The sequence below is a fragment of the Poecile atricapillus genome, chromosome 21 (assembly GCF_030490865.1).
Source record: "Poecile atricapillus isolate bPoeAtr1 chromosome 21, bPoeAtr1.hap1, whole genome shotgun sequence".
NCBI classification, from domain to species: domain Eukaryota; kingdom Metazoa; phylum Chordata; class Aves; order Passeriformes; family Paridae; genus Poecile; species Poecile atricapillus.
Window position 1 is genome coordinate 5,483,891 of NC_081269.1, and position 14,165 is coordinate 5,498,055.

The 14,165-nt window shown below is 62.3% G+C and overlaps 4 protein-coding genes across 10 annotated transcripts; 2 read left to right on the forward strand and 2 right to left on the reverse strand.

Moving 5' to 3' along the window:
- The first annotated feature begins 230 nt into the window (after nucleotides 1-230).
- VTN (vitronectin) lies at nucleotides 231-5,624 on the forward strand. 2 transcript variants are annotated; one of them, XM_058854188.1, is made up of 9 exons: nucleotides 231-387; nucleotides 2,050-2,192; nucleotides 2,626-2,745; nucleotides 3,220-3,504; nucleotides 3,611-3,750; nucleotides 4,006-4,162; nucleotides 4,272-4,421; nucleotides 4,989-5,261; nucleotides 5,439-5,624. In XM_058854188.1, exons 2-9 carry the CDS (start codon nucleotides 2,066-2,068, stop codon nucleotides 5,555-5,557), a joined length of 1,371 nt encoding a protein of 456 aa, XP_058710171.1. In that variant the 5' UTR covers nucleotides 231-387; nucleotides 2,050-2,065; the 3' UTR covers nucleotides 5,558-5,624. The 2 variants fall into 2 exon arrangements, with proteins under 2 accessions (XP_058710171.1, XP_058710172.1); XM_058854189.1 differs by having other exon boundaries at nucleotides 250-387; nucleotides 2,045-2,192.
- Nucleotides 5,625-5,712: 88 nt separating this feature from the next.
- On the reverse strand, nucleotides 5,713-10,098 carry LOC131586876 (kinesin-like protein KIF12). 5 transcript variants are annotated; one of them, XM_058854183.1, is made up of 17 exons: nucleotides 9,883-10,098; nucleotides 9,523-9,588; nucleotides 9,321-9,399; nucleotides 9,118-9,239; nucleotides 8,890-8,965; nucleotides 8,635-8,769; nucleotides 8,426-8,561; nucleotides 8,105-8,196; nucleotides 7,742-7,877; nucleotides 7,537-7,655; nucleotides 7,321-7,425; nucleotides 6,976-7,235; nucleotides 6,616-6,799; nucleotides 6,426-6,524; nucleotides 6,212-6,348; nucleotides 5,979-6,115; nucleotides 5,713-5,845 (listed from the first exon to the last, which is right to left on the reverse strand). In XM_058854183.1, the coding sequence occupies exons 1-17, from the start codon at nucleotides 9,960-9,962 to the stop codon at nucleotides 5,781-5,783; spliced, it is 2,028 nt and encodes a 675-aa protein (XP_058710166.1). In that variant the 5' UTR covers nucleotides 9,963-10,098; the 3' UTR covers nucleotides 5,713-5,780. The 5 variants fall into 5 exon arrangements, with proteins under 5 accessions (XP_058710166.1, XP_058710167.1, XP_058710165.1 ...); XM_058854184.1 differs by lacking the exon at nucleotides 9,883-10,098 and having other exon boundaries at nucleotides 6,616-6,742; nucleotides 7,075-7,235; nucleotides 9,523-9,876; XM_058854182.1 differs by lacking the exon at nucleotides 9,883-10,098 and having other exon boundaries at nucleotides 6,616-6,742; nucleotides 9,523-9,876.
- On the forward strand, nucleotides 10,095-11,622 carry SEBOX (SEBOX homeobox). Its single transcript, XM_058854193.1, has 2 exons — nucleotides 10,095-10,731; nucleotides 10,855-11,622. Exons 1-2 carry the CDS (start codon nucleotides 10,447-10,449, stop codon nucleotides 11,101-11,103), a joined length of 534 nt encoding a protein of 177 aa, XP_058710176.1. The 5' UTR covers nucleotides 10,095-10,446; the 3' UTR covers nucleotides 11,104-11,622.
- A 156-nt stretch (nucleotides 11,623-11,778) lies between these two features.
- TMEM199 (transmembrane protein 199) lies at nucleotides 11,779-14,124 on the reverse strand. Of its 2 annotated transcripts, XM_058854192.1 has the most exons (6): nucleotides 13,887-14,120; nucleotides 13,735-13,808; nucleotides 13,568-13,657; nucleotides 12,665-12,701; nucleotides 12,279-12,391; nucleotides 11,779-12,192 (listed from the first exon to the last, which is right to left on the reverse strand). In XM_058854192.1, exons 1-6 carry the CDS (start codon nucleotides 14,116-14,118, stop codon nucleotides 12,097-12,099), a joined length of 642 nt encoding a protein of 213 aa, XP_058710175.1. In that variant the 5' UTR covers nucleotides 14,119-14,120; the 3' UTR covers nucleotides 11,779-12,096. The 2 variants fall into 2 exon arrangements, with proteins under 2 accessions (XP_058710175.1, XP_058710174.1); XM_058854191.1 differs by having other exon boundaries at nucleotides 11,779-12,391; nucleotides 13,887-14,124.
- Between the last annotated feature and the right edge of the window lie 41 nt (nucleotides 14,125-14,165).

Here is a 14,165-nt window from a genome sequence, read left to right on the forward strand (position 1 = left end):
CATTGCTTGGTGAAAATTCAGAGCAGCTCTTCTGGGTGGGCTCGGGATTTGCATGATAAAAGAAAGAGCAGAGGCAGCCTGGGCCTCTTTTGTTTTCTTTTTTCCAGGCCAGACGTGCTCAGGGCAGAAATGCTTAAATGCTTTGGGCATTTCTCGGTGTGCTGGGAGGAGCAGCTTAAATCCTTGACCCCAAAACCAGGTTGTTGCCGGGTCAGCCTGAGACTTAAATTCGAGTTGATGTTTGGATGTGACAGAGTCGCTCTTAATCCTCTCTGAATCCACTACGAGGGGACAGACAGAGGAAAGGGACATCATCCCACAAGGAAGGACAGCAGACAAGGCACCCCGAGCAGCACAAAACTGCGGGAGAAGCTCGGCACAGAACCAGTAAGGATTTTCCTGATAAATTATTGTTACTCAGGGGTAACCATAAGGGCTGTTGCAGTGTAGAGCAGCAGGGGGTTTGCTGCCCGGGGAAAGCAGAATTCAAACCCTTCCCTTTAGGCTTGTTCTGACTATCCCAGAGAGCTGTGCTTTGCTTTGCCTTTAGTTTTGCTTTGCTTTGCTTTTTGGGAGAGATTTCAGACCCAGCAGCCGGGACTCTGGAACTGCAGCAGTTCCCAGCCTTGTCCTGGGGGGTCAGCCCCGTTCCCTGAGTTCTCCTCACTGGCTCTGCTCAGCCCTTGGCTGGAGGAGCTCCCCCGGGCCCCTTTATCCAACCAACCCCTCTCCTGGGATCTGCTCCTGGCAGGGAAGGGCTCACTGAGCTTTCATGGGTCCCTGCTGGTGATGGGGAGCCTGCAGCAGCAGAAGGGAGCTTTGTCTGAGCTGATCAGCCAAAGCAGCTCAGACAATGCCCAGCCCTTCTCCCCCAGAGCCTCCTTCGAGCCTGAACCCTCCCAGGGCTGTTATCGCCCAGGACTGGTTCAACAGGGACGGGACGAAGCTGTGGTGCAGCAATGAGCTGGGGCTGGCACTTAGGGACAGTGCCAGCCCTGCCACAGCTGAGCCCAGGGGACAAGAGCGGGGTGAGGGCCACAGGAGAAGTTCTGCCCCCAAAGCCCATGTCTGGTAGCTGCCCTCAGCTCCCCAGGGCTTCCAGGTGAAAATGCCTGTCTCAAAACCAAATAAAGCTCTTTCCAGCAAGATGCCAGCAGCAGACGATGCCAGGAACTGCCCGTGTCTGAGCTGGCAGAGGAGAGACCCCTGGAGAAGAGGGTGTTCTGCTCGGGTTTCTCTCCCCACCCAGACCTTGCATCTCTTAAAGCTGCACCACTCCTGCCCAAGGGCTGGGACAGATCCCACGGAGCTCCTGTCCCAGCAGAGATAGAAGAGGCAGGATTGCTGCAGCCTCGTGTGCATTTGCTCCTTGCCCCTGATTAAATAAACATCCCAGAGATATCAGGAGCTGCCAAAAGAGCTGAATCAACATTAATTAGTAACCAAAAAGATTGGTTGGGAAGGGAATGATGGGAGCAAAATACACAGGCTTTTGTTTGCCTTCTGCAGTGAAAGCGCTGATGGCTCCTGCCCCCAGCCGCTCACCTCTGGCCTCTGGTCCCCACGCACAGAGGTGACACCTGCCCCATCCCAAGCCACCCTGCCTTGAGGCTCTCCAGGTCTGTTCCCAGCCTTGACACTGAGAAAACTGAAATCCCAAGAATAAGCCCTCCAAAATGGTCATATTTTGGGCAAGTGTAAGCCCAGGGCTTTTCCCTTTGTCTTCTGAGCATCTCTCCCCTGTCTCATCTCATTTGGGTTTTTGTCTTTGCCAAAACAAGGCTGGGAAACAGCTGGTTGCTCTGAAATAAGTGTGGCAGGGCCTTAAAAGCGGTTCCAGACTGTCCTTCTGCTGTCCCTCCCCACTCTCTGAACAGTGCCCAACCTGCACCGGGGCTGGGGAGGAGCTGCTCACACTCCTGGCAGCCCTGTCCCCCTCCAGACATCCGCAGTTCAGCGTGGACTGTGGGGGAAGCTGGGTGGGAGATCATCTCTGCCCCTTTTCCCCTGCTCCGACCTTGGGCTGTTTGCTTTCTCCCTCCGGGGCAGGCTGAGCAAACAGTGGATGCTGGGGCTGTGCTGTGCTCCAGCCCGCACAGTCGCAGGAGGGCTGTGCTGCCGGACGCCCAGGATGAGGCTGCTCTTCCCTGCCCTCGTGCTGGCCCTGCTCGCTGCCAGCCATGCTGCAGAAGGTGAGCTTCAGCCTGCCAGCCCCTTGCCAGGTGCTTTGGGGATGGAACAAGAGCGGCTCCTGGGCCGGGTGGGGAGGATGGTGACCGTGGCCACACTGGCTGGACCCTGCAGGATGGGGGTTCGCTTATTCCAAAGCAAGTGGGCAGCACACGGGTGCCAGGGGTGCCTTGGCAAGTCCCTGCCCGTCCCTCAGCTGGGCTGCCAGCACAGAACTGTGACCATGGCACAGCTCCCATCCCAGCAGGACCTAGGTGGGAGCAGGGCAAGGAGCTGCTGTAGCCCCTGGTGATGGAGCTGACCATGAAGAGGTGGGGTATCCTCAACCAGGACATACCCAAGTTTGTTCTCCCCCGTGGGGCTGGGCTGGGGGGGAGGCATGGGCCCCACTGCCCCACTCCACATCACTCCTGAGCTGTGGGGTGCCTTTTGCAGACTCCTGCGAGGGCCGCTGTGAAGAAGGCTTTGATGCAGGGCACAAGTGCCAGTGTGACACCCTCTGTGTGTACTACCAGAGCTGCTGCAGCGACTACTCCACCGTCTGCAAAGCCAAAGGTACTGTCCCCACGGCCACCCTCCTGGCCAGGACACAGGGGGAATGGGCTGTGGGTGCTCCACAGCGTGGGGTCTGTGCTTGGTCAGCTCTGCTCTCACCTGTGTCTGCGGGGTGAAGTCAGCACCAGGATTTGCTGCAGCAATGGGGTTTCTGGGAGCTGGCTCCTCACCATATGGGCCATGGGATCCGTGCTAATTGGATATATTGGATAGAAGGAAAAATGTCTTCATTGAAAGGGTGTTCAGGCATTGGAATAGGCCCAGGTGGAATCACCATCCCTGGAAAGTGTTCTAAAAATCTGTGTTTCTGGCACTGGGGACATGGTTGGCAGTGCTGGGTTAAATAGGACTTGATGATCTTAGAGGGCTTTTCCAACCTTCATGATTCTCCATGATTCTATAAATCTCTGTTGCCTGGGAGGGAGCATCTCCTGCACCCAGACCAGGTGGGAACCAGCCTGCTCCCTCCTGCAGTGACCCGGGGAGATGTCTTTGCCTTGCCGGAGGATGACTACCTGGACTACAGCCTCAACGTCAACTTCACCACAGACGAGGTGCCCGTGGCAGACCCCACACAGCTGCCCACATCCCCAGTGCTGGTGGAAACCACACCAGAGAGCAAGCCAACCCCTGGGGGGACACTGCCAGAGCAGCCTGACCCCACCCCAGATGGGTCTGGGGAGCCTGAGGAGCTGTGCAGTGGGAAACCTTTCGATGCCTTCACCGACCTGAAGAACGGTTCCCTTTACGCTTTCCGAGGTACTCTGGGGACCTTCCCCAGGCACGTGGGACACGCTGCCATGCTGTCACCCTGTGCTGGTGTCTGCAGTCCCTCCTGCTGCCCCTACCTGTCCTCTCTTCTCAGGGAAGTACTTTTATGAGCTGGACAAGACCAGTGTGAGGCCTGGCTACCCCAAGCTCATCAGTGATGTCTGGGGCATCGAGGGCCCCATTGATGCAGCCTTCACACGCATCAACTGCCAGGGCAAGACTTACCTCTTCAAGGTGGGCTGCAGGGCTGGGGGTACCCCCAGGGTGGCCAGCACAGCCCCCCAACCCACCCTATATCCCCTTCTGGCACCTTCCATGCACCCACACACACAAGTGGTTGCCAGATACCCCAAATCCCTGCGGGTGTTCTGGGACCCCAAGCAACCACAGCCTCATGATGGGGCTCCCCAGCATCCGCTCGCTCCTCCTGGCAGCCCCGTGGCTGGGGGATGTTGCACCTGTAACCTCTCTCCGTCCCCCACTCCCCAGGGCACCCAGTACTGGCGCTTTGATGACGGAGCTCTGGACCCTGGGTACCCACGGGACATCTCCGAGGGCTTTGAGGGCATCCCCAACAACGTGGACGCAGCGTTCGCCCTCCCTGCCCACAGCTACCACGGCAATGAGAGAGTCTATTTCTTCAAGGGTAAGGGGGGCAGCCCCCCTGCTCCTGGCAGAGCCTGGCACCATTGGGCACAGGCTGGACACCCCTCCAGTGCTTGTCCCCCACTAACACCCTGCTCATCCTCTCCTAGACAAGTACTACTGGTCCTACGACTTTGCCCAGCAGCCCACGCAGGCCGACTGCGAGAAGTCCTCCCCCTCCACGGTGTTCAAGCACTACGCCTTCATGAACCGGGACAGCTGGGAGGATGTTTTCCAGCTCCTCTTTGGCAGCAGGATGCGTAAGGGCTGGGCCAGCCCCGGGGGAAGGGTCCCAACAGCGGGCACTGACAGGGCACGAGGGATGCAGACACACAGGGAGGAAGGAGCGATGCCTGGAAGCACAGATGGGCAGGATGAGCTATCAGGGCAGGATGAGCCATCACATCCTGCCCAGGCCACACACAGGAACCCCCCGGCCACAGCTGCACCTCCCACAGCATCCCAAATCCCACCCTCACAGCCCTTATGCTCCACATTACCGAACCCATCAGCAGCTGCCTCACACCATGGTGTCACTGCTGGGGACTGTTTATTATCACTGGAACTGGAGATGGCGCAGGAAAACCCCAGCCTGGGCAGGGGGAATGAAGGATGGAGAGGAGGAGAAGGGGAATCAGCAGCACAAGGCTGACCCCAGCCAAGGGAGTGGGGAGCCGCTGCTGTGTCACTCACGTCCCATCCAGGCTGGCATCCTTTGGAGCATTCCTGTGGGTCTCGGAGCGGGTGCTGGGTGTTCTCTGTGGGGCTGGGCTCAGCTCACCCCACACGCTGCTGCCCCTCTCACCCACCCTCTGCTCCTTTTGCAGCCGGGGCGAGCGGCCCGAGGTACATCAGCCGGGACTGGCAGGGGCTGCCCAGCCGGCTGGACGCTGCCATGGCCGGCCGCATTTACGTGGCCTCCAGCCAGCACCGGAGGAGGAAGTCTCGCCGCCAGCGCAAGAGGTACAACCACCACCGGTCACTGAATTTGGGATTCTGGAGCTGGCTGCAAAATGACCCCGACTCAGCAGGTGTTGAAAGTGATGGGCTGTCGGGCTCCACGTGTGAGATGCTCCAGAGTGTCTACTTCTTTGTAGGAGGTGAGTCTGTCAGGATCTAGGAATGATGTGGGATCGGGGCTGCCGGGCCACGGGGAGGGCTCCTCTCTCTCTGCAGTGTCCCAGGGCTCTGGGATGCAGTGGGAAGGTGCTGGCAGTGAGGCCTGGCAGCTCACCAGAGCTGGGGACAGTCCTGACAGCCACATCCTCTTCCCCTAGACAAGTACTACCGTGTCAACCTGCGCACCAAGCGTGTGGACCTGGTGCGGCCACGCTATCCCCGCTCCATCGCCCAGTACTGGCTGGACTGCCCCCAGCCTACGGAGGAGAGCGCCTGATGGGATCCCTGGAGCCACCAGCAGCACAGGCCCAGCTAGACAGAAATAAACTGTGAGAGCCATGCAGGCTGGGGAGCTCTGTCTGTCCATCTGTCCAACCGTTGTGCTGTGGTTTGCGCAGTCCTTGCGGTGCAAGATCCCATGTCCCCGAGGGCTGTGGTTGTCCCCCCAGTCTGTGCCAGATCCCTGATGCTGGCCCCGTCCATGGTGTGCCTGTGGCAGCTCAGATCTGCTCTGCCAGCCAGTCCAACGCCTCTTCCCACTGGAGGAGAGGGACGGTGCCGGCAGCTGCCGGTGGGGAGCAGCAGGGTCAGGTCTCCATCTCCCCCAGCATCATTCCACAGCCCCATGTGTGAATGGCTGTGCAGGGATGGGTGCCCATCCAAGGCCCTGCCTGGCCTCCCACCACTGCCCTCCTCACCTCTGGGCTCTGGCAATCCTGGCCACGGTGGGGCTGAAGGGATGACCCTTCCCTCGGGGCTGGGAACGCGCTCAGGGCCTGGCAGCTCCCGGTGCACTGGGTGCTGCTGGGACAAGCTCCTGCTCCTGCCATGGCTCCTGCCATGAGGACACGTGAACAAACCCTCACCTACTGTCCCACCACCCCCCGAAACTCCAGGGAGTTGCAGCTGATGCCCAAGGAGTGGCTCTCACCGCTTCCTCTGGTGGGGCTGGGGGTGCCCTTGGGGCTGATGGGAGCCAGGCAGAGCTGTGTCCTCCTGTCCAGGTGACAGCAGACCAGCACTTCCCTTGGGGGGGACTGGCTGTGGCATGGGTGGCTCTGGCAGCACCTGGGGGTGAGCAGAGCGGTCAATGTGGCTGTACCACACCTGTGCCACCCCCTCCAGAGAGATCCCTGGGGCTGTACCTGGAACATGGTGGCATCAGCTGGCACACAGGGTGGCATCACAGGGCAGCACTGTGGGCACCCTTGGCAGCTGGGGTGGCTGGAGGCAGGAGGGAGCTTCTGCAAGAGAGCACAGCAGTGGGTGGGTGGTCTGTGCATCCTCACTCTGCCGTGGGCAGGATGACTGCAGACCCCAGCCCCCCACGCTCACCGGCAGCCGGGGGACAGAGCTGGGTGTCGTGTCGGGCCGCCGGTGCCTCACCGAGCGCCTGGGGGGGACATGGAGGGTGCGGGCACTCCGGAGCAGGGGCTGGCTGTCACAGCAGCTGCGGCTGACTCTGTGGGATGGGCCAGCTGGGATGTCACCACTGAGCTCTGGGGACAGATCGGGCTGCCTGGGGAGCAGTGAGGAAGCCTGGCAGGGCATTGGCAGCCTCCGGAGAGCCCTGCCCAGCCTCACAGAGTCCCTGAGGAAGGCTGGTTGGTGCAGGGTGCTGCCCAGCCAGGGGCTTTGGCTGCCCTGTCAGCCCCTTGATCCCCTATTCAGGGGTCCCACACAAGCCTCCCATACCTCATCTGCTCGTTCTCCACCACGAAGTCCCGCAGGAGACCGTAGAGGCTGGGCCAGGCTGGGGTTCCCTCTGGTGGGAGCTGCCCTGCAGGGCCGTACCTGTCTCCCGAGCCCGCCCATGCTTTTGGAGGGTTCCCTGTCACCTCCCTGCTCCTCAAAGGCACTCTGGGCAGGCACAGCTGCTGGCGCAGGGAGAGGTTTTCCAGCTGCAGGGCATGGATTTCTTGCTCCAAGGTTTGTAGCAGCTTCTCCCGGGACACCTGGCAGGGGTGGGGGGATAAAGGGGTGGGTCAGGGGGGTCCCAGCGGGGCAGAGGGGCTCAGAGGGGTTCCCTGTCTGCAATACCCTGTTGGCCAGGGGTCTGGTGGTGACCCTCCGTGCACGGCTGGCGTAGTGCAGCGTGCTCAGAGTCTCTGAGAGGCAGCGTGAGGACGGGGAGATGCAGGCGACCTGCCAAGGAGGAAGAGACGCAGGTGGACTGTCATCCAGAGGGTCACCATCCTTTTCCAGCCCTCCCCTTCACGGGGTGAGACCCCTGCCCAGCCTCCTCCACGGTTTTACCATCAGGGTGATGCCCGAGCCGCCCAGGGAGCGAGCCAGCAGCCGGGTGAGCTTGCTGTCCCGGTAGGGGATGTGCGTTCGCTTCCCTCGGGGCTTGGCCAGCAGGGAGATGCAGTGTCCTGTCGCAGGATGAGCCACAAAGGATGTGACAGGGCTCTGGCGGGGGCCAGCAGGGCTCTCCCAGGGCGGGTCCATCAGCTCTTACCCAGCGCCAGGAGGCTGCGGTTGATGCTGTTTGCCTCCACGGAGAGCTCCCCGCTGGAGCCGGTCTCCTTCACCCGCTCGCTGCCAGCCAGGTCCACGAAGCACAGCGTGCCCTGCTTGCTGGGGCAGGCGCTAGCCTGGAGAAACCACGTTGGAGGGTGATGCTTTGGCCCCCGTCACCCCTCCTCCATGGCCCACAGCGCTGTCCCGACTCCTGGATCTTGGACAGGAATCCCGGCTGCTCACTCCAGCCCCACTCGTGTATCCTTGAGGAGAGCGTGCCCCCCACACCGTGGGGCTGTTTGCACCCCGGCTCTGAGCCCTGAGCCCCCCAGCCCGCCCCAGGAGCAGGATGCGCGCTCACGGCTCGGCTGCGGATGTGGATGGTCAGAAGAGCGTGGCTGCGGCTCGAGTGCCTGTTGAGGGCATGTGCCGAGGTCCGGCGCCTCTGGGATCCTGCCCGGGGAGGAGATGATTGTACAACACCTCACATCCCAAGGCCACAGCATCCGCTGCCCACCACCCCCTGCCAGACACGAGCCTGTCTCGGCTCTGCAGCAGGACGGGGAGCTGCTCCTCTCGGCTGCCATCAGAGCACCACCAGCCCTGGGTGGGGGCTGAATCCTCCCATGCCGGGTCTAGCACGCCCTTAACATGTCCCAGCCCTGTGCCTGTGGCTCAGCACCTTGCAGGAGCAGGCTGACGATGGCTTCCAGGCTCTCGAATTCCACATTGAGCTGGTTCTCCACGTAGAAGCCGCGGGTTTTGCTCCAGCGCAGGGGCAGGGCGCACGGTGGCCCCGGGCTCAGCAGGTCCCGGATCTGAGGAGATGGAAGGCACCGGGGGAGCGGGGGTGCCACCAGGGCCGGAGCCGGCGGCTGGGCAGGCATTTACCTGTTCGTTGTAGATCTCCAGGTAGGAAGCGCTGAGAGCCAGGTCAGAACCGCGGCTGCGGCTCTGATCCAGGAGGCAGGTGAAGGACCTCTGCATCAGCCCCAGCAGGGCCGGGGACGCCGGCTGGGTCTCGCTCTGCAGAGATGCCAGGACGGTGAGCGGTCACATCGGGCACCCACCTGCTCCCAGAGCCCATGACCGGGTGGGAAGAGCTCATCCCACGACCAGGATCAGGTCAGACGGTCAGCGTTGTACCTGGGCGAGGGGTCCCATCAGGGTGTAGGTTTTCCCCGAGCCGGTCTGCCCGAAGGCAAAGACGGTGCAGGAGAAGCTGTGGAAGATGCTGAGCGTCAGGCACGGCCGCCGGCGGTGGCACAGCGATGCCACCTCCTGACACAGCCCCGGCAGTGCAAAGGCTCTGGAAAGGCCCGGCCTGGGGTGGACGGAGGGCTTGGGTCTGCGGGGGCCTCTCCGGGTTCTCACCCGTCTATGGCCAGCTCCACCAGCTGCCTCATCCCGCTGCCCTCGAACACAGCCTCCTGCGAGGCGCCGGCGTCGAACACGGCGCTGAAGCCGAAGGTGGCATCGTGCCTGGCCGCGCTTACCTGGCCGTGGGGACAGCGGCGGCTCAGAGGGTGCCGCAGCCCTCCCCGACCCCGACACCCCGACGGGGAGGTGGCACTTACGTGGACGGCGCCGTCACCGAGGCTGTGCACAACTTGCTGGTCACCTCTCCGCGTCTCCGTGCAGGTCAGTGGCCGGACCCTAACGGTGGGGTGTGGATGGGGACACAGACGTGTCGCTGCATGGGGACCCTGGGGGGCCCTGCTGTGACCTCGTCCCAGGCAGGGAGGTTCCTTTCGTCTGAGCCCTTTCGTCTCCCCTTACCTTAACACCACTCTCAGACGCGTCTCTCTGCCTTCCACGGGGCGCTCCCGCTCCTCTCCAGGGCTCCTTTGGGGGACAGAGGGCAGCAGGGTGGTGGGTGCTCCCAGCTCTGGGGTCTGCCCTCGGGACCCCCGGTTATGCTGCGCTCGCACCGTCCTCCCACCTCCACTGTGCCCCGAGGCCTGGCAGGGGACAGAGCTCACTGTCCCCGCCATGTCGCCGCAGAAGGACGGTCCTGTCCCCCCCAGCCTTTTTGGGGCGCCACCCGCCGCTGCCTGTATCAGTCGGGCAGTCACTGCCCAAGTCCTGCTGCTCCAGGACGGGGTGTCCTCTGTCTCCTCTGTCTCCCTGAAAACTTACGGTCTCTCCTGGCCTCGTGGGAGCGTTCTGGGCCGGGGGTCCGGCTGGGGGTCCCCGCCCCGCTCCCCCTCTGGTTCCATGCGCCCCCCAGCACCCGGTGCTCGGGGTGCCCGCGGCGCCCGGCCGGTCCCGGCGGGAGCCACCCTCAGCCGGCCCCGGCTGCCCCGCACAACCGGTACCACCGCTCCGGTTAAACATTGACCGGTGCCAGCCCTGCGGGAGAGCGGCGGTCGCAAGGCGGGGGAGGGGGCGCAAGGGGCGGGTGGCAGGTGGGTCCCCGAGCCCTGGGATCCTCACGATCCCCACCGTGCCCCGACGGCGGCACGGGGGAGACCTGTACGAGCAGCTGGTGGGGCTACTGGTCCCCGGGGGTGCTGGGGAGTCAGTCGGGGCTGTCGGGGCTCTGCCATCGGGGGCGCGGAGCTGGGACAGGCACCGGGAGCCCTTGGGAAGGGTTGGGGCGGGGGGGACAGCACCGCCCGCTCGGGGCGGTCCCAGCCCGCCGGGGGGGACCTGGGGGAGATAAAAGCCGGGGCGGCGGAGGGCCCGGGGGAGCCGGGCAGGATGAGCGCGGCCCCGGGCACCTCCCGAGCTCCCCAGCCGCTGCTCCGCTTCCCCGACGGGGCGGGCGGGCCGGGCGGCGGGCGGGCGGCGGGGGGAGGCGGCGCCCAGGGGCCGTGCCCCTGTCCTTGTCCCTGCCCGGGGGGGCCGCGGAAGCGGCGGAGGACCACGTTCAGCCGGGGGCAGCTGTCGGAGCTGGAGCGGGCCTTCGCCGCCGTGCCCTATCCGGACATCGCTACCCGGGAGCGCCTGGCCGAGCTCACCCAGCTGCCCGAGGCCAAGATCCAGGTGAGCGCAGGCGGGACCCTCCCCTCCATCCTTTCCTCCTTCCCTCCGGGGGCCCCCTCTCCTCGGCAGGGCCACCCTGTCTGGGCGCTGTCGTTGTTTCACAGTTCCCCTCGCCCGTCCCAGGTCTGGTTCCAGAACCGCCGCGCCCGCAGGATCCGTAGCGCCAAGCCGGAGCCGCCACCGCTACCGCCGCTGCCGCCGCCCGGGGAGCGGGGTCCCCCGGCGGCATCCCCCGACAGCAGCATCCCGTGCCCGGCCCCTGCCCTGCCGCCGCCGGGATCCCACAGCCCCGCTCGGGGCCTCCCCACCTCGCTGGGCTCCATCTCCGACCTCATCTACAGCGCGGCCATCACCAACCTGGGCGAGCCATAGCTGTGGCAAGGACCCCTGGCTCTAGGGACCCTCCTGGCACCGCGGTCCCCCCAGATTAGCGCCACGATTTCATCAGGGTGTGGAATTACTGCCGGTCCCAAAGGCCCTGAGGATGTCATCCAATATCCTAAATGCGGGTGCAGCCACAGCAGGGGCAGCTCCCTATCAGCCCCCTAATACCGACTAATCTTTTGGAAAAAATACCTTAATCTCAGGCTGTATCCACGGATGATTGTGGCGCGGCCGCCCCTAATCCGCAGGCACGTTCGCAGGTGCTGGCAGATCTCCCTGGATCGGATATTAAACCATGTTTCCAGGGGGGCTTAGCTGCCATCAGAGCATTAATCACTGTGTCTGGCCCTGGCAGAGTGCCCACCCAGCAGGTGTCCAGGTCCCCAGGGCCTGCCGTGGGTGTCCCCTCCCTGCTGTGGGTGCACCGAGCTGGCTCCACTCTGTCCCAGGGCAATTGAGGAACCCCTGGGCTCAGTGTTGTTCTGAGCACCCTTTGGCAGGGGATTGTGAGCTCTGTGCAGGCATCCTGCACTGTGCAGGCAGAAGGTTTGGACAGGAGATGGAGCAGGATGCAGAGGCAGAGGGAAGATTCACATCTCTGCCATATCTCAGATGCCATATCAATGTTTCTCATAGCAACAGACACCTCCCGACATGCAGGAAGAAGGTTACAAACACACAGTGTTAAGTTTATTTCCAGAATAAAAACAGACAGAAACTTCCCAGGACAGCAGGGATGGCAGGAGCTGATGCCCCTCTCCCTGCTGGGGTGGCTGGAGTCCACAGCCATTCCCTCTCCCGTTCTGCAGCTCTGGGATTTCCAACCCATGATTCATTTCAGGAGTGGGAAGCGAAGGATGAGCCTGAGGAGTGCAGCAGTCTTCCCACAGCAGGAACAGGTACAGACAGGACAAGATCTGTCCCACATTAGCAGCTCCTGGGGAGGACAAAAGGCTCCAGCACGAAGCCTGCAGTTCATGGTCATAGTTTGCCAAGATCCCCTTCGAGGGTCCGCACCATCACGTACAGCTCGGCCAAGCCCACCACTGAGGCCACAATGACGGCTGACAGGACACGCTGGGGACACAAAAGAGAGAGAGAGGTGATCCTGGGTGTCTGGTGTGGCCAGCACAGAGGGTCTGCCAGGGGCAGGGCTTGCTCACCGCCGCTGTCTCTGCGAAGACGTACTGACTGCCCAGGTAGGTGCAGGCAAAGGCGGCCACCACGGTGACAATGAAGTTGAAGATGGTGATGACAACGGCTTTCACGGAACGAACTGGGGGACAGAGCGGTACAGGAGGTGATTTTAGCTAAGGCTGGGGAGTAGGGCTGGAGACATGCTGTAACCATGCACAGCTGCCTCAGCTGGGATCTGGTGCCTCCAGAAATATTGGTAAGAATGACCAACAGGCTCCTTTGTTCAAGGAACACTTCAGTGCATGGAAACCTTCTGGTGAGATATTCCAAAAAGGAAGGGTTGTCACCAGCTGGAGATGGAATAGCTCCCATGCCTGCCCTGCACACATCAACAGGACAGGGAGCCACTCACCTTGCCTCCCAAATTCAGCCAATGGCCCGTTCACCTCCTGAAAGAAGGGATTGAAACAGCTTGTGATCACTTGTATTTTAATGTTAATAGTAAAGTTATTACTGTGTGTGCAGAATAAAAGCAATGCCAATGCCCTGTCCTGTCCCCAAGACTCTGAGGTTTTGAGTGGGTGGGCTGTGGGAGAGCAGCAGTTTTACAGCACACAGGTTTGTGAGATTTTGCACAAGTTCTGTTAAAACCACCCTGGATTATAGATCACAGCATGGTTTGGTTTGGAAGGGGACCCTAAAGACTTTCTTATTCTAGCTCCTGCCATGAGTTGGGACACCTTTCACTAAACCAGGTCAAATCTGGAGCAGTCCAGCTCGGCAGAGAGCAAAGCAGATCTTCTCCTGAGAGTTAATGTGCACTTGGATGCCAGGTACAGTGTGGAAGGGCAGAATGGGATCACATGGAATGCCAGCAGGAAGGGATGCTGACTTCTGAACAGCTACCCTGCCAGAAGATACCAGCTCCCTCAGGAAAGAATGAGTGCCCACATATGATCTTGTATTTTCAGCTTTTATCTTGACATGAATGAGGCAATTTTAAAACTACGACAAAAATTTAAGCAGCACAGATGCTCCCAGTCAAACATTTATGGCATGTGCTCAGTCTCCCAGAACAGAACCTGAGATCTTCGGCACAGTGAGCAGTTCACAAAAGTCAGTATGTCTAATTAACCACGCTGTTAACCCTGTCCTACCTCTGTCCTCAACACCGGATCTGTTCCCGGTGTGTTTACTGCTCTCTTCCAGTGCCTACCACATCCCCTCTGCACTGCGCTCACTCCAAGGGGAAAATCTTTGCTCTCAGGTGTTTGAGGGATGTATCTTGGCAGCAGGCAATGCAGCAGCCCCTCACCTGGCCGGTGATGTTGCGGGTCATCCGCTGGTACTCCTCGTGTGCCAGCTTGGCCTTGATCCGCTCCAGCCGGGCCACCAGCTCGGGGTTCTGAGGGAGGCACGGACCCACCGTGAGGGCCGGGAGCCGCCGCCTCCTGCCACGACCCTCGGCCGGCCCTCACTTACCCTCGGCGGCACCGGCACCTCGGGCAGGTGGATCTCGCATCCTTCCAGCAGCTCGTGCAGATGCAGCGGAGACCCTGCGGGCGGGGCACGGGGCGGTCACGGCGCGATCGCGCTGCGATCCCGGCGGCCCGGCCCGGCGCAGCGCGGCCTACCTGCCTCCCGCAGCGCGGCGTGCAGCCCTCGCAGCAAACTGAAAGGCACCAGCCCTCCTTCCGCCGCCAGCGCCGCCTCCAGCTCATCCCTCAGCCCGGCGGGCAGCGCTGCTAACTCGCCGGCCCGCACCGCCCGCCGCAGCCGCGGCCCGGCCCGCAGCGCCGACGCCATTGCTGGGCCCGGGCGGCGTTGCCGGGGTGACCGGGAGAGGGGCGGCGGAGGGCGAACCATAGAGACGGCGGGGCGGGGCGGGGCGGAGCGGCGCGCGCGGCGGGCGG

What these genes read in the sequence shown, in the direction of transcription:
- VTN (XM_058854188.1), top strand. Translation starts at nt 2,066, where the DNA reads ATGCTGGGGCTGTGCTGTGCTCCAGCCCGCACAGTCGCAGGAGGGCTG. An exon ending in TGCCAGCCATGCTGCAGAAG is followed by an intron (nt 2,193 to 2,625) that starts GTGAGCTTCAGC and finishes TGCCTTTTGCAG; the next exon opens with ACTCCTGCGAGGGCCGCTGT. An exon ending in TGTCTACTTCTTTGTAGGAG is followed by an intron (nt 5,262 to 5,438) that starts GTGAGTCTGTCA and finishes CTCTTCCCCTAG; the next exon opens with ACAAGTACTACCGTGTCAAC.
- LOC131586876 (XM_058854181.1), bottom strand. Translation starts at nt 9,737, where the DNA reads ATGGCGGGGACAGTGAGCTCTGTCCCCTGCCAGGCCTCGGGGCACAGT. An exon ending in GCTCTGTCCCCCGGCTGCCG is followed by an intron (nt 6,525 to 6,615) that starts GTGAGCGTGGGG and finishes GCTCTCTTGCAG; the next exon opens with AAGCTCCCTCCTGCCTCCAG. An exon ending in CTGATGCCACCATGTTCCAG is followed by an intron (nt 6,349 to 6,425) that starts GTACAGCCCCAG and finishes GCTCACCCCCAG; the next exon opens with GTGCTGCCAGAGCCACCCAT.
- SEBOX (XM_058854193.1), top strand. Translation starts at nt 10,447, where the DNA reads ATGAGCGCGGCCCCGGGCACCTCCCGAGCTCCCCAGCCGCTGCTCCGC. An exon ending in TGCCCGAGGCCAAGATCCAG is followed by an intron (nt 10,732 to 10,854) that starts GTGAGCGCAGGC and finishes CGCCCGTCCCAG; the next exon opens with GTCTGGTTCCAGAACCGCCG.
- TMEM199 (XM_058854191.1), bottom strand. Translation starts at nt 14,118, where the DNA reads ATGGTTCGCCCTCCGCCGCCCCTCTCCCGGTCACCCCGGCAACGCCGC. An exon ending in AGGTGCCGGTGCCGCCGAGG is followed by an intron (nt 13,658 to 13,734) that starts GTAAGTGAGGGC and finishes TGCCTCCCTCAG; the next exon opens with AACCCCGAGCTGGTGGCCCG. An exon ending in CCCGCAACATCACCGGCCAG is followed by an intron (nt 12,702 to 13,567) that starts GTGAGGGGCTGC and finishes CCCTTCTTTCAG; the next exon opens with GAGGTGAACGGGCCATTGGC.